This window comes from Vombatus ursinus, unplaced genomic scaffold (assembly GCF_900497805.2).
Source record: "Vombatus ursinus unplaced genomic scaffold, bare-nosed wombat genome assembly UNPS02003292.1, whole genome shotgun sequence".
Classification (NCBI taxonomy): Eukaryota; Metazoa; Chordata; class Mammalia; order Diprotodontia; family Vombatidae; genus Vombatus; species Vombatus ursinus.
Window position 1 is genome coordinate 1,038,821 of NW_020943070.1, and position 17,124 is coordinate 1,055,944.

Below are 17,124 nucleotides of genomic sequence, written 5' to 3' on the forward strand. Positions count from 1 at the left end.
GGAGAGCGAGATGGGAGCGTCAGCTGTCCAGACATGCTAGAAGAATTCATGGGAGCTTCTGGAATCACCAAGAGACAACGTAAAGAGAGGGGAAGACTCAGGATAATGGAGGCCGGGAGGCTGCTGGGTGACAGGGGCCTGCTCTGGATGAGGAAGCTGCCAAGCCAACAGGAGGACTGATCGGGCAGGGAGCAAAAGCAACCCCAACGAGCCTCTCTGCTGCCAAGAAAAGCGAGGAAGGAGCGAGCCGGTCCCCCAGGGCAGTCCGGCAAGGCCACTTGGCCTCTGGGGAGCCGCGCTCAAGCTGGGCACAGACCAGCCCCACGTCCTTCGTGCTCTTTTCAAAGGCTTTAATTCGGAACCACGGTTTTCAAATCTGGGAAGAGAAGAGCCTTGTCGTAGTCGCTCTAGTTACACACGCGAGAGACCGGCAGCTCCTTGGATCCAACAAGGCTTTATTTCACACAGAATACAATATGGCGGCATTAAGACCAAACTCAAAAGACGCTGCACACAAGACCGAAGACTGGCTTTAGCTCATGTATAATTAGGCAACAGGACAGCAAGTCATCAAGTAGCGAACAAGTGATAATCTTGAGGAAGAAGGTGCTTTTTCTAATGCCCATACCTGAAAAATAACAGAAAGGTCATTATCTCCTTCTGAACACAACAGCAGGAACACCTCCAGGCTAAATCTGGTGGGAGCCATTCGCACACATGGACCATGCGTGGGGCAAGCCTCTGGCCTGTGGCCAGCCCCTTCCTGGCCCTTCTCCTCCCCACCCAAGCACCCGTCAGAGGCCGGTCATTTCTACAGGGGACACAAGGGAGATTCCCGGATCTGAGGAAGGACTGGCTTTTCCAGATCTGCCTCCGCTTTGCTCTCAGGCTTCCCCCCTTCAGAAGCAGCCTCCCTTGCCCCAACAGAGGTCATTCAATTCAATTAAACAATCATTTCTTAAGCACCCACACATACATCCCATGCACGTGTTGAGCCTTAAGGACACTAACACAAAAAAAACCAAACTGCCTTCAAAACACTTAAATTCTATTGCCGAGAAACAACACCGATCAAGTCAATACAGAAGATACAGGAAGCACTGGGGGATGGGGGTGGGGGGCCTTCGGTTCCAACCTGAGGCAAGGAGGGCATGGGGACAGGGGAAATGTTGTGTCTGGAATCAGCAGGGCCACTTTGGCTAGAAGGTAGAACAGTGTGTGAAAAGAGTCCTACGAGATACAGGAAGAGACTGGTTGGCTTAAACGCACAAGAGAAAAATGTGTATGCTGTCATAGAGCCACGGCAGGGGCCTGGCTCCAACCTGCTTCAGGAATATCAATCAGGCAGCGAGTGGACAATGGACAGAGAGGGAAGATTACTTAAGGAGCAGTTGGGCGGTAGTCCAAAGGACAGGGCCTGCTCTGGGGCAGCTGCCACGGGAGTGAAGGATGTGAGAGATGGCATGGAGGGAAGAGCAGCGAGTCTGGGTGACTGATTACTGCAGGGGATGAGGGACAGGGAAGAGCCGGGGGGGGGGGGGCCCGCTGGGAGGCTTCAAAAAACCTGCCTGACTGGACAGACGGACCCAAGCGGAGTGTGGGATGCCCACGAGTGCCCCCCAGGCAGCTGGTGAGGACAGAAAGCCCGGAGCTCAGGAGAGGGCTGGGGTTACAGAGCTGGGGAGTTGTCTGCAAGGGTCTCTAAAGAACATCTACTTCAATGCCCTCCTTTTACAGACTGGACCGTGAATCTCCTTGGGACTCAGGTCACAAAGTAAGTGGTGGAAGGGCTGCGACCAGAACCCTAGTCTCCATACTCCTAATTCTGTAGCTGGCCTTATTTTTTCTTGGGGAAATTTGGGAGAAAGGCTGATACTAGGAAGTGTAGGACAAGCCCATTTTCTGTCTTCCATTCTCTAAACCTACCCCAGAGCCTCCCTAAACCACAGGTGAAGCACCAGGTTTCGGCTGGCCCCACTCACAGGACTGTGGTGAGACCCTGCACACGCTCCTCTTGGCCTGGGGCTTCCTCAAGCCCATGCTGCGTGGCCAAGCAGGGCCTGTGCCAACCCAAGCCCTTGTCTCTCTGGCATCCTCATCTTCAGTCCTGGCCCCAGCCCTCCTTTATCAGTTATGTTCCAATAATGGAGCCGGTCTGTACACAAAAACCTAAGGATTAACAGGCAGTATCTTAGTAAAATCAGCCTTTGGGGTTCATGCTCCAGGAGGATGTTATAAACCAGGTCCTTCTGGTACTCACTGGATCTCGGACAGGCGCCAAAACAAGGTCCACGGGACACTCAATTCCATGTTATGGAAGGTTCTGGTATGTTTTTAGTAAGAATACCAAAAACTGTCCAATCAACAATCAGACAGATAACACAGCACTCAAATATTAAGAAGAATGCTTCCAATCTGGTTTTGATAAATGTGCTTAGAGGGCTAGAATCCCAAGTATCGGAGGAGAAATGGACCTTTGAGAGCATCTACTTTAACTGAAACCAGAGGAGGTTAAGTGGTTTGTCTAAGCCCACAAAGGTGTGAAATAGCAGGGCCAGAATTTGAACCCAGGTCCTCTGGCTCCAAAGCTAAAAAACCCTACAACGCTGTCTTTCACTTTGCAAGGCCTAGAGCCCCTTTGGCCTGGCCAGTGCGATCAATGCTAGACACTAACAGTGGCCTCTGCCCCTTAACCTCTGGGATCCAGGCCTAAGGGTGGGGATCGCCCAGCTCACGCTCACTGAAAGGCAGCCTACATGGCCACGGGCCTCTGGAGGGGTCTACCTGAGCCCTGCTCTCCCTCACAGAAACTGGGAGGGGTTTGGACCCAGGGGCATCTTCTCATGGGCACTGCAAGGTTCCTCTATGGCTGCATTTCAGGGCAGGAATTTGTCTTATGGTTCTTTCACATCTGTCCTCTAGGCACACAGAAGGTAGTCTAAAGATTTACTGAACTGACTTAAGTGATGTGCCTCAGCCGTCTGGTGAGAAAGGGCTTCAGCGATGGTAACTGCGACGGTTTCCAAAGCTCCTTCTTCATAGTTCTGGGAGCCTGGGAGTGCAGGTGTCTTTGGGCTTATTTTCAGATGGGATGAGATGAGACGTCAGCAGCCCAAGTCACACAGTTCGTAAGGGTCTGCAGCGCAGGGACTGGAACCCAGGGCTCCTGCCTCTAGGTACACCACAGGGGCCAATCCTCTTTACACTCTTATTAAATGAACTGGACCAGCGGCTGGCCCAGGGCAGAGCCTCTCCCCGGGCACCTCGTGTAGGCACCTGAACAACTGTTACTCACTTCACCAAAGTCTAAATTTAGAAGACCCCACGAGCACAATCAGTCCCTCCCCTCGCCCCCACCCCAGTCGTCGGCCATCCCACATCACACCCCAAACCGCCCAGAGCACCTACTTCTGAAACTCCCACTCTCTGTTGTCCAGCGGGCACACCTGCCTGGTTTTGAGCCAGCGAGAGATGCAGTGGAAGTGGAAGGCGTGCTGAAAAAGAAGGCAGAGCGCATTGAGGAGAATCCCACCCGTTGTCCCCGCGTCCAGCTCACGAGCAGAGCAGGGCAGAGGGCTGGGGAAAGACGAGAGAAGGCGAGAGGGATCCGACACGAGAGGAATCTCTCTCCTCCATGCACGGAGAGATTCATTCTCAGAAACTTCATTACAAGAAACAGAGAAAACACAGGACACACGTGGGAGACGCTTTAGAATGGGGGCTCCCATCATGCCCTGCCCTGCCCTGCCCATCTAGCAGAGGCGTCGAGAACGAGGCTCCCCCTGCTCTGCTGCCACAGCTGAGCCTCTGCTCTTCTCACACAGCTAGGCCCTGAGCCCTCCCCTCACCTGGGCCTCACCACGAGGTCCAGGGCTAAAGAGACCAGAACTCCCCCCCACCCCAACAATGGCAAAGGATGGCTTCTGTCAGCACGGACATTTAGTGGAGGCCAAGGTTCATTTTAAACACACTGAGAGGAAGCAGTGTGAAGGGCAGACTACAGTCAGGACAGTCAAGCGTCCTCTTCCTTCGTGACACAGACATGGAATTGGGGTGAAGGGACTGAGAGAAGTCGGGAGGTAAAGGGAAGGAGCAGAGAGTAGCCTGGAGAGAGCAAGCAAACGATCGGGATCCCCACTGCAGGTCAGTGACCTTGGGGGCTCCCATCCTCACAAAACTGATTATGGAGAATGACCTGCAAGGAGCATCTTGGGAAGAAGCAGCTGGGGGCGGGGCAGGGGGGCTGCCTCATTCTGGGGGGAGGAAGAATGAACTTTGTTAACTATCACAGCCAAATTCAGGCATAGTAAACAAATAGAACCACTGCACCGTGGGCATGTAGGAGGAGGAGTATTATACCACACAGACAGCCTGGCAGATGCGGGGCCTGGGAACAGTCACAAGAGCTCACTGGGAGAAAGCGACAGAGATGCCAGGCCCTATTCTCCACCGGTAAGTGCCAGCCATGGGCTTTTATAAGGGCAAGTTAAGCCAACCTCCTTGACCTTTAGCCCCTGTGCATGGGTCTGTGACCCCGTGGAGTTGCCCTGGTGCATACCAGCGCCTCCTCCACCCTGCCCCAGCTGGGCATGGCAAAGGCTGGCTGGCACAGACCTGGAAGCAGGATAACTTAGCTCTTCCTGACCTCCACCTTCATCCTACCAGAGTAGCTAAATACTCTAGGGGCGAGACAGCCACCACACTGAGCTGCTTCTCTGTTACCCTGGTCTGAGAAGAGACTCCAGGGGAGCAGGGGCCCAAAGTACCGTGTCCTTCTGTATCCTACGCAGAGAGCAGAGCGAGGGTCCTCAGCTGGATCCTAACTGGCTGAAGGTAGCTGGGCAATGGATTGGGAAGAACGCTCAAAGGCATGAGGAGAGGAGTCAGAGCTGAAAGGAAGCCTGGGTCCAGAGAAGCTGTGACTTATCCAAGGTGCCACAAGTACCAAATGGGGGTGGATCATAGGAGACTTCCCCAACCTAAAGGGGAGCTTCTGGCCATCTCCAGGAAGCTCGGGCCTCTCTGAGAGCCTCCTGGGCTCTGGCCACATAGTGGGGAATGTGGGGAGCATGAGGGAGGCCACTGGTCCTCGCACATCTAGATGACCTGACATCATGATCGTGACCATGAAGCCCTGTCTAAAGACTAAAATTTATTAGCCCCAGGGAGCGGCATGCACACAGGGCAACATGGCCTCAGACACCTCCCTGGGAACAGCCTCCAGAGTCGGTCAAGTGGTGTTAACGAAAGAGCAAAGCCGACTGGGCACCAGAGTCTGTCGGACCAATGCTGATCCAGCTCCCGAATTTATCCACCAGACTTAGCTCCAAATGGCTCTGCAAAGATGTATCTGGCACCATCAAGGCTAGCAAAGTCCTCCCGACAGAAAGGTGATAGCCAAAATATGCCCAATGAGACATATGTTTTTGGATGGGGCCAACAGGGGAATTTTGTTTGGCGTGACTATGTACATTTGTTACAAGAGTTTTCTTTATCTTTCCTTTTTCCCAGTAGGGAAGGGACAAGTGGGAGGGAGAGAAAAAAATAAATGCTTGTTAACTGAAAAGACTGAAAAAAAAAAAAAAAACAACAACCCAACCCAGAAGACCAGTGAAGCAAATGTTCCAGAGGCTTGAAGGCCATTTCCAGGGAAGAGTTCCTTAAGCATTCTAAATGTATTGGAAAAAATAAGTGGCCCACTGAAAGCACTCTCTAAAGCATGTTTGTTAAAAAGTCAGCCTTGTGCCCAGGGTCAGGGCCGCCCTATTTGCAATGTGTTGGCCTTGACATTCCTTTCACTGTCCACTGTGATCGACACAAATGAGTGAGGAGCTGAGAGCTTCTGGGAAGAGGACAGCAGGAGTGTTGTTTACAGCAGCGCTGTATAATGGAACCTTGCAAATAGTTACTGGCCCACAGCAGCGATAAGTAAAGCCAGGCGAATGATTTTTAAAATCTTACTACCCGCATGCCCCTTAGGTAGAGCTCAATGTGGGAATGTTTTCCATTTAACTGCAAACCTGACAGGACCGACAAGGGAGTAATGCGTCTACTGGAACGTAAAGATGTTTCTCTTACATTGCAGACGCCCCATGCGACAGTACATTCTTCAGAGGTGGCAGATGCCTGGTTGGCTTGACATTCTATACCTGTGGGAGCAAGATTACACAGTCTCAGGAGTAGGAACCCTTTTACCTGTCTGTGACAGCAACTGCCTATGCACCTTGCCAACTACTGCAAGGTGTGTGTTTGTGTGTGTGTGTGTGTGTGTGTGTGCAAATGGGGAACAAAGCGAAGGAAAATTCCCAAGTGGACAGAGTAGGTCAAAATCACTTCATCCAGGAATGAAACCTTGTGACCTCCTTTCCCTCTTCCTTCCACTCTGCCTCCAGTCCTGACCCTTCTCCAATCTACCCTCTGCATCATCTTCCAAAGGCCCTACTAGCAGAATTCTCCTGCTCACATGTCTCCAATGGGTTCCTACTGCCAATTCCTGTCCTCCCCCATCTGGCTCTAACCTTCATCTCCTCTCCCCGACCCTGCTGACATCCTTCTCTCCCTTGGCGCCCAACGTGGCTCATGAAGCCTTCTCTGATTCACAAGCTCTCAGCCTTGAGATCCCTTCACTGACTCCAAGCTGTATTTGAGCATCACCCTCTACTTGCTAGGTCAGTAGAGTTGTTGAACCCTCCTGAGGTAAAAGCCACGTCTTTTCCCTCAGATTTCTTGCAGCATCTCATGATTTCTTTGGCCTTCTCATGCTCCAATTTGTATTCAAGCTATTTGGGTACATTTGTTTGGGCCCATGAGATCACAAACTCCTTGAGGTCAGGGCCTGAGTATCATCCACCTCGTTTGAACACTGCTTTACACAGAAGCACTCAATGTTTGTAGAATTCAACTGTCTTACATGTAAACTTTGCAGTAGCTTGTCCTTTAAAAACAGAACCACAAACAAAAGTTATAACCACTGAAAGCAGATGGAAGGCCCCCAGAAGTTCCTTGAGGGATATGTTTAACAGAGGGCCCCCACCTAAAGCAGAACTTTGGTTTCCCACTCGTGGACCCACTCTTTGTCTAGCATTCATTCCCACTGGCTGACCTAAATGAAGGCCTAAAGCTACTGCTTGTCTGCTGGGGACGGCAAATGACCACACAGGGTCTCAAGGACAAGTTCATTTCGTGATGGAGGGACGACTTAACTAGAGGATAAAAATCTAGCCAAAGGAGAGAACTATGAGGAGGGTAACAATTTCAGAGCCTAAGTGTGAGGACCAGGACGTAACTGGCTTTTCTCCAAAGGTGGAAAGCTTTCTAGTTTGGCAGGATCTAGCACAATGTTCTGTACAGAACAGAGACTCACTAAATATTTGCAGAAATACACTGGTTAAATACGATCAGCATCATTACTCACGAAGAGCCTGATTTCAATGATGGCCTTTCTTGGTCAGAAACTTCCTGAAATAACAGAGGTGGCACAGGGGTGGGCACCAGGATGTCAGATGAAGAGGGTTACGAAATTAAAAATTAAAAAAATATCAAATGTGTGAGAAAACATAAAACCTGTATTTGACAGTTTGGGGATAGAGAAGAAAGGCCAGGTCAAGTTTAGATGAATCCAGTGCCTGCCTTGGGTCAAGTCAGGGGCCAACAAAAGAAATGATCCTGAGGAAGACCTCGTCCTGCAGACTGGCACAGGCTCTGTCTGTCAAAAGAAGTGTCCAGGACCAGGCAATCACCAGCCTCGGCCAGGTCGGTCCTTTCCTGGGGAACATGAAAGCACCTGGTTGGGAGGGAGCAAACCCTTCCCCTTCCCCAATCACTTTAACAAGCCATGACATTTACCCTTAATGTCTGTCAAGTCGTCCTCGTGTGATTTCTGGGGCTCCCTGCCTGTCTCCCCCACACACCAACTCTCCCCCTTTTTCTGATCCAAGTCTAAAATTCCTTTAATGAGGAAAAAGCCCTTCATTTCACAACTCGTGAGTCAACTGAATTCGGCCAATATTTGCCAACTGCATGTTGGCATCAGGCTGGCTAATAAGCTAGTGTTGGATGAAAAGCCCAAACCCAGACAGGCCCTGCTCTCGAGGACCTTACATTCCACCAGGTAATACAACACAATCGTAGAGGTATAATACAAGCAGGAAATGAAGGGATTTTGGGGCTTGGACGTTTGGATCAGGCCGAGTGCTCAAGAAAAAGCTGTGGAAAGTGGGGAGGAATCTGGGAAGGGCTGGGGGGGGGGAATCCCTCAACCAAGCTTTGGAGGAGAGATACGGACTTGGAGAGGCCAGTGAGAGCCAGGGAGAGAAGATCGAAAATGGCTGGGTGGAGTACAAGCCCACAGGATGGACTTCAGGGAAGTACATTCAATGGAACCAGTCAGCCAGTATTTACCAAGACCCTATGAGAATCCAGGTGCAGTGGTGTGGAAATGAGAAGAGATCCTCTTTTGGTCTTACTAAACAGGAAAGAATGGCTAGCAGGACAGCAGTGGGCAGCTGAGGAGAGGTCACTAAGGAACTGGAAATATGGCAAAAAGAGGCTGAGGACCAAAAAGAGATAACCAAATTTTGCTTCCCGTGAGCCCAAGTTAAATCGGAAGAGGACAATGGAAGCCACGTAAAGTTCGTACTGAGCTATCTGGCTCTCAGTCCAGTGAAGGCAGACGCCTCTGCCTGACATGAACCCATCTCTCCAGTGTCCACTGATTTCTGGAAGAGACCACTTACTACTGACAGAGCAAAGGCCAGCCTGAATCTTCTGTAAGGCCTTTCTTCTGAGAAAACATTCATGGTGATCAGCAGGCTTGAAGAGCATACATGAGCCCAAGCGCACCGGGCATTCTCAAAAGGTGCTGCCCAGCATGTGACATACTAAGAACCGCTATCAGACATGTCTGGGTCAGCATCCTAGGATCCTCCGATCCTTCAGTCTAAGCCTGTCTGCACTAACACTGGACTCCAATGTTTGGTGGGGTACATGCTGGCTTCAGATGAAGCTGGTAAGAAAGCGAGGAGAGACTCTTTCCTAGAGAATGGTTTGGTCAAACTAGAATCCAATTACTTTGGAAAAGGGAGGGCAACCTTGACAGCTCAAAAGTTTTCTGAGAACCTTAGAAGATCAGACATCGGCAGGTAAGCTCTTTCTAACCCATTACTGTACAACTTCCATACAGCGCCCAAACTGACGATGAATATACGTTCAGGAGAATCTCGGAGAAGCCTCATTCTTAGAGGTCTGTATTCATTCAAGGTTTAAGAGAAAACCCGTAAGGAAAGACAGCAAACACGGACACAGTAAGGCGTGCTGCTAGGCTGGCTCTCTGATAGGAACTAACGCTCATTTTTAAAATGCAGAGTTATTTGGGAAAACAATGGGAAATGAGCACGAAATTTTAAACAACTTTTACATGAGACCAAACCCACGTCTGATCCTCTTACTTCTGGGCAAGGACCAATGAAACTAGCAATGCACAGATACTGGCATTGCTGTAATCAAAGACCACACCCACACACATTGAAGGTTGCACATATGTTCTTCTGTGATCGGCATCTTTCAAATATACATGCAACACACACATAATATATATGCATGTATTTGCAATTTCTTGGAATTTGCCTGTGTGTGAAAGAGAAACACCCGCCGATTCCTTTCTCCCTTTAAAAAAGCCTCACAGCCACAGATAAACAAAAAGGTCCTACCTAAAAGAAAGACAGTCTATCCAACAACCAATCAATACACTACAAAATCCTAAGAGCCAAGATTACTTCCCACCAGAAACCAATGAGTTTTATTTTTTAATTTAGAAAATGTAGCTATGATTACAGACTATTCTCCCTGGCCGATAATTTAATCATGAAAATATATCACAGTTCCCTGAAGCTATTTCAAAAATAAAGAACTAAATTTGGGCGTTTGTAGGTTTCTTGGCCTAATTGCTGATTACAAAACAAACCATTTTTGCACACTAACTCCTCGAGATCGGCTTTTTAAAGTGTTCCTGGTTGATTTCCTTGTCCTATTACTAAAAGGACAGCCATTCAACAGCATGTGTTGAGCAGCCGCTGTTTCCCATGTGGCATATGAAGATGTAAATACAATTCCCTCTGAGCTATTTGATTGGGAATCTGAAATTCACGACGGAGACACAGACAAGTGTTTCCCCTTAGTCTCCTGACCATCCCTTCGACCCGTGCCCACCAAACAATGGCCGTGAAGGAGCATTTTATGACTTTATTTTTCCTTTCACTATTTCTTTCTGCCTTTTTGTGCCTGGGCAGGACAGCAGAGATTATAAAGAAAGTCAATAGTGCCTCTCTACCATTCATTAGGAAGTGTGGCCTTTCCACCCTTCCATGTCAATGGATTTATTTTCAGTCAGCCCCGCCCCCAAGTCAAGGGTAAAAATGGCTTTAAAAGGTGCACAACCTAGATGTAGCACTCTTCTCTTGAAATCACTGTGAAGAAAAGGAGTCCAACTTGGCCGGCCACCAGCCAGGCCACTTTCTCCTTTTGATCCCCTCCCCCAATGACTTACAAAGGTCCATAATGTGGTTCCTGCAGATGGCACAGTTGTCAACTACAATATCCCAGGCCCAGAGGGCCACTGCATTCCACTGCAAAGAGAGAAAGGGGAGAACAATGCACACTTGCTGCAGAATTCTTACAAGCAAAACATCCATCTTTCTGCACCAAACTGCAGCTATATCATTTCTTCAGCCAAAGGGATCACGAAGTGGGAAGAGTGTCTATGTGACGAAAGTTACCCTTGTTTAAATCAAAGGGGTCCATTTGGACACGACTACCCCCTGTCAACTCTCCGAAAGGCTGAAATACGCTGAGCCAAGGAATAATGAACCATTTCTCAATTAATTTCCCCAGGTGACTAGGGAGCTTCGTGATGGGCAGCCTTGATTCTTTCTCTGCAAGAGGAACTTAAGTGAAGCCTCTATTTTAGCTACAGTAAGCACCTCCATCCCCCAGGGGCTCCAAGTCCCCCAGGAATGGATCTCCCATGGGGGAGCTTGGGAAGCCCTCTTCCCAAATGACAAAGCTGAGAGGCCATCTATAGAAACTGCCAAGCAGAGCATGAACTAGGATAAGATGGCCACGGGCTCACGAAATGGGTAATCCTGCGATAAAATCCTGGGATAAGCGGGGCTTGGTAACTGACCAGGTCATCGTTTCTAAATCTTCTAAGTCTCAAGGAATGAAGGACGCTAGCCGGCACCAATACAGGGGTCACAAGCGGGGTGCAAGCAATTCTAGCCCAACTGCCTCTTCCTGCCCAGCTAACTTGGTGCCCCTGCGTCTCAGATAACCTCCTGCCCCCACCCCAGGGGGGTGAGGGGGCCCCAGTTTTGTTTTTCAATATAGCCGTGGCTTTAGAATTCGGCACTGCAGCAGCAGCTGGACCAGAGGCAGGTACCTCCCAGGTGGGGTTCTGCTACGCTCCCCTCATTTTTGATGTCTTCATTTCTTGCACTTTATGAAAGGGCCCCCAAAGTCTAACTGGAAGGAGGTGTTTGTAAACCTCTCAATCCCGCCCCTCCTCCACAGCGATTCCTTTAGGAGGAAATGACCTGAGGTCCACTGTGACCGCCACCCTCTCCTCCACGTCCCCCCCCCCTTTCAACTTCAGGGGGCTGGGGCTCGAGTTCTTAGGGGCAAACCCACAGGAACAAGGAGCCTGGGAGGAGCCGCGGGACAAAGCAAAGGCAGGGGCGGTGGGGGTGAAAGCCAGCCGACGCCCCCCCCATCCCGCCTCCGAGAGGGAGCAGACGAGAGGGTGGGGCAGCCCCCAAGGCGTCACGAGACCCCGGGTTCGGCTCGGGAGGCGGGGAGGGGCTGGCCTGGGCGGGGCAGATCCGGCCCCACCCCCGCCCCACCCTGCCGCGCCGCCGCCGCCGCCGCCGCCTCCCCCAATGACAGTTCAGGCTCCCGGCAGGGGCGCAGGAGCCGCAGCCCGCCGGACTCTCAACAACGGCCGCGCCCATTGGCCCGTCCCGCTTCCTCGCCGGGCAGCCTCGCCTGCGCCCATTGGGCCGCGGCCGTGCCCATCCCCGCCGAAATCCCGCCCACTTCCGTCCTCCTGTGGAGAACCGGGTACCCCAGCAACGCCGGGGAGCGGGGGGCCCCCAGCCCAGCAGTCCCCAGCTCGGCCCTGCAAGCGGACCCGCGCCCCGCCGGCCCCTCTGAGGGAGGCGCCGGGCAGGCCCGACCTTTTTCACTTCAAAGCGCTTCTTGCCGGCGCCGCTGTTGGTGCCACTGGGGGTGTCCACATCCATCGCCGCCGCCATTTTGGAAAGCGAGTGCCCGTCGCGCGCTCACTGCGCCTGCGCGGCGGCGCACGCCTCCCCCCCTCCCGCCTCCGACCTCCTCCCTCTCCAGCCCCGCCCCTCCCGCAGTACGGAGGCTCCGGGGCGTGGCTTCTGGCCACGCCCCTTAAAGGCGCTAGTAGGGCTTCCTCCCCCCCACCCTGGTCTCCCCAGGTTGTCACTGGGGTTGCTCAACCCCCAGAGGGGGCGGGGCCGGACAGGGAGGGGCCGAGTAAGCCCAGCTGAAACTGAAAAGACTGCCCCTCCCCACCTCCTTCCCCCCGCGCTGATCCCCAGGAGGCTCCGGGCCCCCCCATACGCAGCCCCTCATCCCTGGGAGCCACAGGGTCCCCGCGGGTGTGCTGCGCCACAGCCCCCTGGTCTGGCGTGAGGTTGGGGGGGGGCAGCCCGGCCCGTGCGCCCCACCCCACCACCCGCCCCGGACCGAGTACGCACTTGCAGACACGTACCCACGCACGTGCACACGTAAGGCACCTCCACCTACGCAACGCATCCCCCCCTCCCGCCTCCCATTCTCTCCAGGGCTCCCCACAACCCCAGCGTCCCCCGATCCCCAGCATTCCCGAACTACCTCCCCACACCCGCCGAGATCTGAGGTCCCCCTAATTCCCCACAGCACCCTCATAGGCTCTCTCTGGGTGCCTGAATCTTCAGTGTCCCCCCTTTAACACCCCCCCACCCCCCATATCCCCATTCTCCAAGCCCACGTCTTCTCCCAGATGAGAGGAGTTCTCCTCCAAAGAACCCTCAAGACTTCTCTCAGGGGCCCCAAATCTCCAGTTTCCTCCCTCACCCCCATACATCCCATCCCGTAAGATCAGGTCTTCATCCTGGGTCTCCTCTATACTCCTTCTAAAGGACCCTGCTGTCCCCTCTCTGATCCCCCAGTCTTCCTTCGGCACTCCCCTTGATACTGCCCCCCAATATCTCCAAGATCATACCTCCTTTTTGGGGACCTCGCTACATTTCCCGAAGCTTCCCCCAACTGTCACAACCCTCAAGCGTCTTCTCAGGGTCCTTGAATCTCCTCACGGTTTCCTGTGGATCCCCACCCCAAATCTCCACAAAGCCCCCATATCCCTCGGGGGTCCCCACATCTCAACAATTTCTCCTTTTCATCTTCCACTAGAGCCAACAGCGTTGCCGGTCACTCCCCGCCTCCCCCCTCCCCAATCTTCCGGATACAAAAATCTATTCCTTGACAACTGGCCCTTCCTCTTCTTCTCTAGGCTTTTTCTTTTAGCTCTAGAGGCGATGGGCCCCCTCCCTCCCCTCCCTCTCTGTGGAGGTCTTCAAGCAAAGGCTGTGCAGGAAGGGGCCCTTTGGGGAGAGGAGGCTCTCTGTCCACTGTCTAGCTGGCTCTCAGGTCCTTTCCAACCCAGAAACTGTGATTCTTTGAAATTTGAGGCTCTAAATCTGTGACCCCTTGATAAGACTCTCTCTGGCCCACTGCACTCATTTTACAGAGGAAACTGAGGCCCAGAGAAGGAAAGGTAGCAGAATCAGGATCAATTGCCCACTTTCTAATTCCAAATTCAGCCTTTCCCCTCCAGCTTCATTCTCTCCCCTAGCCTGGGAAATGCTGCTTTTGGTTAGTCACCACCTTCCTCAACTGCCAGGTGAAAGAACTGTGCCCTGCTGAAGTGGGCAGGTGCTCCGGGAGGCTATGATGACCCATGACAACCTCCTCCCAGCAGGCTTGAAAGGCTCGAGGCCAAGGGAAAGCCAGGTCCCTGTAGCTGGATGCCTGTTTTTTGGACATTCAGAGTTGAGAAGTGAGATCTAGAACCTCCTTTCTGAGACTAAACAGAACAGGTCTTTTCCAGGCTCTTTTTAAAAAAACAGAGATAGGTCTATAGCAGGGGTGGGGAACCTGTGGCCCTGAGGCCTTCTAGGTCCTTGGGTGCGGCCTTTTGACTGACCAAACAGTTTGGATTCAATCAAAAGACTGCACTTGAGGACCTAGAGGGCCACATGTGGCCTCAAAGCCCAAGGTTCTCCACCCCTGCTCTACAGGTAAGTAGATATAGATGGTGCATATTAGAGATAGAGCAGTTATTAAGTATTTACTGCGTGCCAGGAACTCTCTGCAAAGAAGTGCGTACCACAAAGTCCAATCTTTACGCCGTCCCAAAACGCCATTGGACCAGAGATATGATATTTTTCTTTTTTTCTTTTTTTTTCTGGTTTGTTTGTTTTTAGGCAATTGGGATTAAGTGACTTGCCCAGGGTCACACTGCTAGTAAGAGATATGATATTTTTCTTAAAAATTTTTTATAAGCTATATTTCAGTTTCCTTGTGGCTCCTGACAGGTTTCCATGCTTGGTCATTCCTTGTATTCGCAGAGCTTATTAGCACAAAGCACTTAAATACTTCATTCATTCTTTCCTTCTGAAAGCCACATTAACCTGCTAACCTACTATCACTCTATTGTAAATTTCTAATTCATAATTGATTCTACTTGCCTTTCCCACCCGGGCCATTTCCAAGTGTTTTTCAGGGTTCACCTTGACCAGACTCCTCAACTCTAACAAGTTTGAACCCTGATGGTAAACTCATGACTCAGAGGCCTTCTCTGGTCTAGCCCCCTCATTTTACAGATGAAGGAACCAAGTTCCAGGGCAGTCAGAGCAGGGTTTTGAAGTCGGGTCCTCAGAGGTACAAGATTCATTAGGCTCACTCTCCACAAGTGGCTTTCATAGATTGAAGTCTGTTCTCAAGAAATGGGACAGCAGTGGACTGTGAGGGCCCTGCAGCGGCCACTCTCTGAGAGGCACTCAGATGAGAGGCTTGCTCTTCATTTCCTCATCTCACTCATTGCTCTCGTGCCCGTATTGGACAAAAACAGAGCTGTCACGGGGCAAGCCCAGCCTTGCAGAGATACTGAGTCTGTACTACATATGCTGTGCTGATCCAACGAGCTTTTGGTGGCCCAAGTTTTAAGATCATTTTTCCTTATCCAAGCAGGAGCTAAAATCACGACCCCAAATACTGATTTCCTCTTAGGATGAACTAAAAGCCAAATACTGCGATGAGGGAAGGGGAGGGTTTCCCTGTATCCTGCCCTGGTCAGGACATAACCCTGGTTATTATGTTCACCTGAAGGGTAGAGTGGGAATGAGGCCACCTTTTAGGACAGGTTAAGAGGGTGCTCAGGTTGAACCATCTGAGCATCACTGAAGGAACTGGCCATGTTTGGTTTGGAGAAGATAAAGCCTCCTTGTCTTCAAGTGTTTGAGTTGGGGATGAAGGATTATTTGTTCTGCCTGGCCCCAGAGAGGCAGTAGACCCTGGGGTATTGTTACAGAGGCAGATTCTGACTGCATCAAGGGAAACTCTGTGATGAGAGTGTGGCAAAAGCAGAGGGGGCTACTTCTTTGGAGGTCTTCTGACAAAGGCTCCATGGGGCCATGTGTCGATTGGGGCTTTTGTAGACATGATTCATTCAGAGGTTAGCAGTCAGACGAGATAGCTCTTTCTACTCCATTATGACGATTTCTTTTGGTGGGGGTGGAGGCAAAAAAAGCAGTGGCATTTCATATTATCAAGAAATGTTGGGATGGGAAGGAGCCTTAGAGATGCTGTTGTTCCATGCCCTGCTTTCAAAGAGGGGCATGTAGGTCCCTCAAGAAGTGAACTGCTCAAGGTCATACAAACCAGAGAATAACAGAGCCTGGCCTAAAACCCAGGTCTCCTTGACTCCTAGCCCGAAGCCTAGAGCTCTTTCCACTCTCCACCTTCTTTTTGAAAACCCCTTGGGGTTTGGTTGAAAATAGCTGCACCTGACAATTTCCGTGCTTTCCATGATTTAGGTAGCGCTCTCTCTCTCCCTCTAAGAAGGAAGGTTGGGGAGCCATAGACAGTGATGGACAGATTTTCCTAGTCATGCCATATGAGTCAAGAAGTGGGACCTGAACCCAGGTCTCTACCTGATTCAAAGGCTGGCTTTCTACCTACTATGGCAGGGCGCCTCTTACTTATCAGTCGTCAGCTCAGAGATCTTGCCTTTGCCTCTAAAGGAATTTCCCTGGAAAGCTTATGACGCATGCTCTGTATTCCAGTTAAATGGGAATCCTTGTCCACCCTCCGGCTTCCTGCTTCCATGAATCGGCTAACTCCTCTCTCAGGTCTGGAAAGGACTACAGCCCTCCTCCCCGCTTCAGTGCCTAAGTCAGAAGCCACCTCATTCAGGAACCTTCTCTGACCCCATCCTACCAAGTGAAAATGATCTTCCCTGTGGCCAGTTTTTCATAGACTAGGAAGGGGTGGGGAACCTGCAGCCTCGAGGTTACATGTGGCCTTCTAGGTCCTCAAGTGCAGCCCTTTGACTGAATCCAAGTTTGACAGAACGAATCCTTTTATAAAGGGGATTTGTTCTGTGAAGTTTGGATTGTCAAAGGGCCACACTTCAGGCCCTAGAGGGCCACATGTGGCCTCCAGGCCGCAGGATCCCCACTCCTGGTCTAGGCCCATAAAATCAAGAGTTGCAAGGAACCTCTGAGATCATCTCATCCAAACCCCAAATTTTAGAGAAATCTGGAGCCAAGGAATGTGAAGCAGCTTGCCCAGGGGTCACCCAGGTGGGTCCCATGCCCCATATCGGTGTTGTTTAGTATAGGCACTGCCTTTAGACACGGATCCAGCCCTGCCACCCTCCCCTCACTCCTTACATGTTGTGCTTTTCCCCCATTAGCCTGAGGATGGGGTCTGTACCACGCCTAGAACACTGTTTGCCACACAGCAGGTAATTTAATGATGGTTACTTGCTGCTCAATGGAT

General features: G+C 51.4%; 1 protein-coding gene across 1 annotated transcript; it reads right to left on the reverse strand.

Moving 5' to 3' along the window:
- Window positions 1-435: 435 nt before the first annotated feature.
- Window positions 436-12,324, reverse strand: RBX1 (ring-box 1). The gene is made up of 5 exons (XM_027872982.1): window positions 12,228-12,324; window positions 10,544-10,622; window positions 6,079-6,149; window positions 3,409-3,494; window positions 436-628 (listed from the first exon to the last, which is right to left on the reverse strand). Exons 1-5 carry the CDS (start codon window positions 12,303-12,305, stop codon window positions 616-618), a joined length of 327 nt encoding a protein of 108 aa, XP_027728783.1. The 5' UTR covers window positions 12,306-12,324; the 3' UTR covers window positions 436-615.
- Window positions 12,325-17,124: the final 4,800 nt, after the last annotated feature.

What these genes read in the sequence shown, in the direction of transcription:
- RBX1 (XM_027872982.1), bottom strand. Translation starts at nt 12,305, where the DNA reads ATGGCGGCGGCGATGGATGTGGACACCCCCAGTGGCACCAACAGCGGC. An exon ending in AGCGCTTTGAAGTGAAAAAG is followed by an intron (nt 10,623 to 12,227) that starts GTCGGGCCTGCC and finishes CTCTCTTTGCAG; the next exon opens with TGGAATGCAGTGGCCCTCTG. An exon ending in GAACCACATTATGGACCTTT is followed by an intron (nt 6,150 to 10,543) that starts GTAAGTCATTGG and finishes TTGCTCCCACAG; the next exon opens with GTATAGAATGTCAAGCCAAC.